Source organism: Eimeria maxima, genomic scaffold, assembly GCF_000499605.1.
Source record: "Eimeria maxima Weybridge genomic scaffold, Emw_scaff47, whole genome shotgun sequence".
NCBI lineage: Eukaryota > Apicomplexa > Conoidasida > Eucoccidiorida > Eimeriidae > Eimeria > Eimeria maxima.
In genome coordinates, this window is record NW_013563865.1 from 20,245 (window position 1) to 28,537 (window position 8,293).

The 8,293-nt window shown below is 52.1% G+C and overlaps 2 protein-coding genes across 2 annotated transcripts; one reads left to right on the forward strand and one right to left on the reverse strand.

Moving 5' to 3' along the window:
• Nucleotides 1-617: 617 nt before the first annotated feature.
• Nucleotides 618-4,880, forward strand: EMWEY_00007740 (TLD domain-containing protein, putative; the record flags this gene model as incomplete). Its single annotated transcript, XM_013478522.1, has 10 exons — nt 618-722; nt 859-1,331; nt 1,574-2,342; nt 2,601-2,822; nt 3,117-3,240; nt 3,347-3,452; nt 3,742-3,825; nt 3,980-4,092; nt 4,272-4,603; nt 4,761-4,880. 10 exons carry the CDS (start codon nt 618-620, stop codon nt 4,878-4,880), a joined length of 2,448 nt encoding a protein of 815 aa, XP_013333976.1.
• Nucleotides 4,881-6,214: 1,334 nt separating this feature from the next.
• Nucleotides 6,215-7,193, reverse strand: EMWEY_00007750 (ribosomal protein L35, putative; the record flags this gene model as incomplete). The annotated part of the gene is made up of 3 exons (XM_013478523.1): nt 6,215-6,269; nt 6,399-6,712; nt 7,191-7,193. 3 exons carry the CDS (start codon nt 7,191-7,193, stop codon nt 6,215-6,217), a joined length of 372 nt encoding a protein of 123 aa, XP_013333977.1.
• Nucleotides 7,194-8,293: the final 1,100 nt, after the last annotated feature.

Genomic DNA, 8,293 nt, shown 5'->3' on the forward strand with positions numbered 1-8,293 from the left:
GGTCCAGCGGATCTAATGCTTTGCAGGCGCAGTTTTTGCAGATTCTCGCTTGTTGCCTTGGTTTAAGCGTTTCTAGACGGTATCAGGAGGCGCCTATGGCGTTCGGCCTTGTGAGGCATTTGCCTGGACCTTCACCGACCGGGCACACACATCAGGTGCCGCGCTGAGCTGCAGCGGGCGAGGGCTATTTGGCTTGCTTTTCCCTAATAATCGCCCAGAAACAACCTTTACTTGTATACGGCTGCAATTGGGGCGGAAGGAACACATGCAACCGGGAGAACCAGTGGCGCACAGGACAGCCTCCGCAGCTTCCTGGCTATCTGACGGTCGCTTTGCAAGGTTCACGTTCCCCCGGTGAAGCCGCGGCGGAGGCCTGGGATTCTGCTCTATTTGACACGACCCGTTTGCGTTTGTGTGTCAAAGTCACTAGCCGTCGTTCAGGGAACCGATGCTGGCGCCCGGTTGGTGGGTCAGAACAACGCCTAGCACTCGGAACCGCACAAGAACGAGGCGACGCATGGAAACGGCAACGGAGGCTGCAGTGAAGTGACAGCGTAGACGATCATACGGTTGCGTGAACTAACCAGTGTCAAAATCAACTCGAGAAGATCAAGAAAATGGGGGATGCGGCGAGTCGCTTCACCTCAGCTACCCCGGTGAATCCGCAAAAGTTGACTCCGCGGCAGCTGCAGCAGCTACTGAGCCATTTTGGTTTAAATGAGGTGAGGCCTTAAAAATAATGGGCGTAGCACAAAAGTGTCTGTAGTAGTGCTGTGTGCGCGTCTGCACACTTCGTTGACCAAACTAAGTGCGCTTAGTCATACACATGCGGCACACGCGTGCTTTGTATGGCTGCAGCTCTCTCCGTCGAAGGCGCGTATATCTTTGCTCGGTTTCGTCAGAGCATTCCCTGGAGTGCTGCAAGGGCATGCAATGCTGCTGCTGCCGACGCTGAAGGAAATAGCGCGGCAGCAGCAGACGCACCCGCACGCGCATGGGCTCTCCTTTGCTATTCTGAGCAGCAGCAGTTTGGTTCCCGAGACTGGCAGTGTATCTACAGACATAGTAGGCAAACGCTGCGGTAAAGCCAGTAAAAAGCAGCGGGAGGCCTTGAAAACGGCAAACAGCATTGCACTGCAGGAGGTCATTGACTCCATCTCCTCTTGCTGTTCCGGCGAGGCCCCAGAAACGGAAATGCTGCTCACAGAAAGGATGCTGGGGAGAATCGCGAGGAGCTTCGAATCTAGATCGCTCTTATCAGAGGAAAACGAACACGTGCGCCAGTCGCTTGAGTCCATAGGGGGCTTATGCATTGACCCACGGGTCGCAAGGTGCGCATCATGGCTAAGTTGTCGCCCTTCTCTTGATTTCAACACGCATTTAGTCCCTTGTTGCATCCGTAGTTGACTATCCTCCCTTTGTGTCTGCTGCAAATGGGCTTGCATTTATCTTTGTTACAGCGGGGAAACTGGATGTGGCTGATGCGTGCAACTGGGCATATTGTGGGCTGTGGACAGACTGGCATGTATTTCGCCATTTTGGTTTTCTGTTGTGGGGCATTGTTTGTGCACAGAAGAGGATCAATCAATCGTAGTGCAAGCGGAAGCGTCAGCAGTGGCAGCAGCCGTCTGAGCCTTACCTACGTCTCTCTCGGTTGCAGCACTCGGGCCTGTGTCGCGCTAATGCAGATTCTGCAGTACGGGTATTTGGAGCTGATGTACTTGCTAAACCCAAACAGCCTCGTGTTTCAAGACAAGGTGGCGCGTACAACAAGCGGCTTGAGTTGCAACCAAGCACAGGAGGTACAGACGAAAGGCGTATCAGCTCGCGGCGTGCACGCGTCCTCTGCATGGGACGCGGCGCCAGCCCTAAGGTTGATGTTCCCGAAGGAGTTGAACTTCACCTTCGCTATTCGCGCGATGGCTGCTGCTTTTGCGGAGGCAGCCGCACCTACTAGCATCCACGCAGCCACCCCCACTGCGGCAGCAGTTGCTGCTGCAGTTGTAGCAGTCACCCAGATATCAGGGCTGCCGGACGGCAACAGCAACAACAGCAACAGCAGCAGCAGCAGCAGCAGCACGGTGATGCGCAGAGGCGCCAGCAGCACAGAGCTCGCGGCGCAGGCCTCAGGAGCTGTTCTGCATGCAAGTTCTGGCACAATAGGCAGCGGCGGCTTGCGCAACGAAGTTTTTGCAGTCCTGTCGTGGATCAGAGCAGCCTTGCCTGTGCTCCCAGCCCTCTGCACCCTAGGAGTCGCAGCGCATCTTCTGGGGGACACTGTCTTCGACGGCCAGCCACAACCAGAAAGGAACGATTCCAGCCTAGCTGATGTGCAGTACACAGTGAGGCAGTGTCCCTTGGTGCTGCTGTTGTGTAATTTGGGATGAAGTACTTATACTCCTTGTTCTGAATATGCAACCTCCCGTTCGTCATCGGGCTAATGATCGAGCCCTGCGGCTCGAACGACGGACAGATGTAGGGCCTGTCCGCAGTGCGGTTTCAGTGTTTTGGAGAACCTACGTCTGCTCTGTGACGGCTGCTTTTTCTTTTCCAGAAGGTATTAGTTGGGTGTGTGGGCCGTTTGCTTGTTCCCCATGCAGGTCTATGCAACACGGCGTCGACAAGATAACCGTTCATCTTTGCGCGACTCAGCGAACGGCAGGGGGCGAGGCGAAGGCGGCGCAGCCATCGGACAGCCGAGGTCACCTGCATGGAAGCGGAGCCCCAGTGCAGAAGCAATTGCGGAGGCGACGAAGGGTTGGCATGGGCAGGGCACGCTTGACGCACGCAGCAAATGCTTCACTGACGAGCACGCATTCGTGGTAGGAGAGGGTGCAGCAGCGCACACTTACACTTACGCGAAAAGCAAGGATATAGGGGGTGGGGTGGCCGGCGCGGACGCATGTGCATGCATGCAGAGTGCGTGCTTGTGCGCTTCTCGGGATGTACTTGGGTTCGTTGTGGGGTGCTTATGTATTCAATTGTACTGCCCCCGTCTGCATTCTCCTCAACTCTGAACTGTTTAATTCCCGTCATGGCTACACTTATGGGGCCTTTTCCCGGATGTGCTGGAGAGAACTTGCGTTTCTGTTCGCAGTATTGCTTTTTTTACGCAGCTTCGAATGGCCTCGAACCTGTTCCAGTTCCCTCCAAAGGCTCCGTGGACCTGTCTTTACGCTTCTTGGAAGCACGGCAAGTCTTCACCAACGGTTGCAGTTGAGAGTTATTTAATGTTGAATTGTAATATATGTTTACCTCGGACTATTGTATTTGGCCCCATGGTGAGGTATTAGAGCTCTGCAGGAAGAAATTTTGGGGGTTGTTATTGCTGCGTATGTGGGTTCAGGCACCAGCTTCAGTAGACTCTGTGCAAATTGCTTCTTCTACTCCGCCCCTATGGTGGCTGTCGTCAAGACGGAAGAAGGCCAGGTGCTTGGCGCTATCATTTCGTGGTGAGCTCCTCCTCCATATAAAGGCTACTATTTGGCTTTATGTGCAGATGCACAACAACAGTTTAGACCTCTATACTTTGTTTGTGTGGTCCCTTGGAGATCGGTGGCAGCACACGTCTGTAGTCGTAGGCACGGAGGCACAGATTTGCCGCCTCTGACGCTGACGTACATTCTAATGATGCTTCCTTCGGAGAAGGAAGCATCATTAGAATTCTAACATCATTAGAATGTTAAACCAATATGCTATTGAAACGATAGGTTTGTGGATGCTTTTTTTGTCGTTTTTCAGTGAATTGAAAGAAGGTGGACATAATTTCTTCGGCGACGCCAACACGTGCTTGTTCTCGCTGGAGCCGCAGCTTAACATCCTGAGGTTCGTCTTCGCGCAAATTTAACACTCGGAACTGCTGCCTGGAGCTTCGGAACACTTTGGAAGCAACGCAACAGTGTTTCACCACTAACTACAGCGGTGCACAGCGGTGTTGTAAAAGTGAACGCTACAATCTCTGGACGTTATCTGTGTGCAGAACGAGTGGCTTGGGGAGGAACTATGTTTACCTGAACACGAAAAACAAGTTTCACCCAATTGGCTTGGGATTCGGTGGCCAAGTTGGTGCATTCCGCTTCTGGATTGGCGACGGTGAGCAAACGCTGGTCACTACACTTGAATTTGTTTTGTGCACACGGATCAGCATCAGGGTCAGATGCAGCGGAACACCTCCGAGTATCGATTATTATTATGCGACATTATTGTATTCAGTTTCTTTGGGAGATGTGTTGTTATGTGTTCATGTTTTTGTGCTGTTTTGCTTGTCTCAGAGATGAAGGACTGTTACATCACCAAGAGCGATTGCACCTACTCACCTGGGCGGATGCTGCAGACGATGAACGAACCCATTCCGCAGGGTTGTGAAACCCTTGATGCCGTGGCTGCCTTGGCAACAACGTTAGAAGGGGTGGGCACTGGTACGAGCACGTCGACGTCATCAAGACCGAAGGCGGAAGCAGCTGCGACTACACCTCCAAGCGTTGAGGAGACGCTCTCCGCCAACTTTCTGTGCCCGCTTCACGTGAAGGAACTTGAGATCTGGGGCACAGGGGACGCCAGTGTTCTGGAGCAGCAGCGGGCGCTCATGAGACAGCAAGATCAGGTAAGCAAATGAACCCCCTCAGCTCTGTCAGTGCTCTTTAGTACATAGAAATCACAAGCCGCCACTGGTGGTGGGTGTGTATTGAGCAGCATAAGCCTCATACATTACATGCGTCAGTGGGTTGTTTTCGTTGGGATGCGTCTCTGGGGTCTTGCAGCTGCGTCAAGAACGGCGTCAAGTGGACAAAGGGCGCCTTCTAGACAACAGCTTTGATAGAGAATTCCTTCTAGGCGGCACCTTCAACCGCGCCAAGGGACCCGAAGCGCCGGCAGTCTAGATTTAGCGAGGGCCACCTTTTATTTAATTACCCGCACCATCAGTCTCTGAGTCATTCATTCATTCAGGTTTGATTGAATCGCTCTTCAGCACGACGACGGCTGCTTCGGGGCGGCTGCCGCCGCCTACCGGTGTGAAGGGTCAAATAGATGTGCGCTGACATAAGCACCTTGCCCATGCATGCTTCAGCAACGCACTTGCATCCTCCACATCGTAACATAACACCTTGGCTGAATGTATGCAGGCTGCGTTTGCGTCATTTGCGTGGTGAACAGCGCCCAGAGGCGCTGTTGAACATAGGCGACAGACAGCCTCTCGTTGCACGCTACCGGGCGCCTTGCTGCCTGCCGCCTTTAGGCGACGCTGCTGCATTATTTTACTTTTAAGCACCAGCCGCTGTTCATCTTGGCTGTTGTGCTACTGCCTGTGCTTTCGTCAAATGCTCATTTAGCAGTGAGTAGCAACCTCCTCTGTGTACAGTGTCATCAACCTATATCGCGAGCTCTGGATGCATGCATGCATTTCCATGCTTCATGTCTTTTTCAAGCCTCAATCCCACACTGGGTTACGGAAGGCATTTCATAGAGTTCCTTGGAAAGCCAGAGCATTTCTCTGGGGGTATTTAAATCCTCACCTTTCTGAAGAGCCGAGAGCAAGAGGCATGGCATGCACATCAAACCATGTAGCCACCTCACTGCATGTAGAATATAAACCTAAGCCCGCGGAAGGTGAATATGCTGATGAAGACGGTTCGAGCTAATCAATAACAAGCGCATATTCAACTTAACAGGAACTTTTAGGTTGAACAAGTAGGCTCTCCACGGGCATTCCGCTGAATGGCTTGAGTGTCAGTCAGTGGGTGTAAGACGCATGCTCCTGCACCGTGGTGGGAACGTAGGTGCATGCACCTTTGCAATGGTTTCTGTATTATATCTGTATATCTGGATTATACTATATATACGGGCCCCTACTGCCTGGCCTACTCCGCACCAGGAGGGTGGTTGGGCGTTCATACTAGTACAAGCACACTAGACACTCTAGGGGTTTAGGTTCCGACGTCAACGGTAAACCCTCGTAAATGTCACTGGGTCTCTTATGCGAGGTCCGCAGTATTAGAAAAGCAGCAAACGTTCGCACGGCCTAATCCTTCTCGGGTCAAGTTAAACTGATCGCGCAAACGTTGCTTGGAAGACTTGCATGCATCCACGCATACGTGTATGCGCGGTTTTCGCGTTATGCAGTCTTCTTCTACCTCTAAAAGTTTTCCCCCCACGGCGCACATCCGACACATTACCCTCAATGACAACATGTGCACCTGCGGGGAGATGAAGGCCTTTAAGCCAGCAGTGCGTACTTCCTCCTCGGGACGTTCTGCACTTTCTTTGTCTTCCTGCGGCGAAGTACACAAAAAAATGGCCAAGGACAGTCAAAGAGAGTCTGCTGCGTATGTGCACCGCTAGTGAATCGGAAGAATGGGCTAGCAAGAACAAGTAAAGTAAAAAGTCTTAGTTCGTCTCACCGCACAGTCATCTTTCTGCGCTGAGCCAGCGTCAGCCGTCGTCTTATGGCCCTTGTTTTCTTGAATCTGAGGTCCTTGGGCTTGTGCTTGTTTCCTTGGAAGAACTTCTTTGCCTCCTCCCTCCTCTTCTGGTTGTACACTGTCAGCACGCGGGCGATGCCTTTGCGCACTCGGGTTATTTTTGCCAGTCGTGATGCGACTGCACCGGTGACCTTCGCAACGCGGAGCTGCGAAAGTTCCTTCTTCAAGTCCTCCAGCTGCTTCTGAAGGTCCTTAGGGGCCTTCTGCCTCAGTTCGTGTGCTGCGATGCCAACCTGCAACAGCAATAGCATCGCATCTCTGGTTGCTCTATAATCTCCAAGTATGCACTGCAACAAACCACCAAAACGAAATCACGAGGCATGACAACCACACTTCCGCAACCAGAATAACAAGCGGCTGATCCATTAGGCCCAGCACAAGGGGGCCCGCCCCCACACTCGGTTCAACGCCGCTCCTGCTGCGCCTCCCTCTCCACACATTTAATACACAAAAATACAGAACAAAGCGAAAAAAAGAAGATGGCGTGTATCGCCCATAGACAACTGTGGGACACTATCAGAACCCGTACAGAGCAGCAGCAGACTCCAACAAACTGAACCCTGCGATGAAGATAAAACCTGCTCTTTACTATGATTGTGAATTATACTAGAGCTAATATCAACCAACAGATCTCCGCTTCACAAAGAAACAGGTATCAGGCCCTGGCCAGCACACCAACACGGCGATTGGTTGTCTGATGCTGCTGCTCACCATCTTGACGTGTGGGGAAGAACCGAGACTGGCCGAAGTTTAGGGATTACTCTTATGGCCCCTTTTAATGCGTTTCCTCCTCAGCAGAAGGCGCGACGGCAGCGCAATTCGATGCTGTAGGGCGGAAACGGACTGAGCTGCAGCCCCACCAAAACCGCGGGGCCGTCCTGCCTACCCCGCAGCAAAGAAGCTGATGGTACAGAACTACTGCGTTTAGTTTAACCCTCACGTACTAAAATGTAAATAGCCCGAAAAATTTACCAGATCAAAGCATAATTGGTAACTAACATGGCTAGTAAAATCTATATTGAACAGATGCCGCTGCCATTAGCACTAAACAGTTATGCTGGCACTCTGCGGCACCGGTATCGGCACAGCCAAACTAGTAATCTATTTGCAGCTGGCTCATGTAGAGGAGAAACCCCTGTTTCTTCTACTAGTAAGCGTCCTTGTTAAGCGAATAAACCGGGGTTTGTCAGGTGAAAAGATGATGAGAATTGTGGTTGCCCACAACATATTGAAGATTATTGACATTCATAGCGCATTGCCCCGCATGCGTGACGCCATTTGAGGCCCAAGCGCAGTCAAACTGTCCCTATCAGGACAGAGCATAAACCAGTCTCGATAGTATTGTACAATATTAAACGCAAAGTCTAAATTAATTTACCATTATTCTGCAACAACGTATTTCCCCCTCCTATGCGTGAACCTCTGTAAACTGCGAGGGGAGGCACCGCTGGATCCTGATGGCATCTTGAGCGAGAGAGCCACAGCGGTTCTGCAAGGTCGTTGTGGTTATTTCTCTCCTATGGCCGCATTGTTACTCATATATACATCGGCATCTCGTCTCCATCGGTGGGGCATAAATGAGGGTCCGGCTACCGTTTGAGGCCCTTCTGTTTGGGGCGGCTCTAGTATTTACGTCACAAGGGGTGTCTGCTCTCCAGTCCAGTCCAGGAGCTAATGATAACGGCGCTGAACCCAAAGTGGCGTCACCGTTGAGGAGCAGAAGCTTGTCAGTAGCTTCCGCCCATGCAACTACTGCAGCTCTGCCGGTGCCTCCTGACTTTGAGCGCAGGCGCGCAGGTGGACGAGCAGTTTAC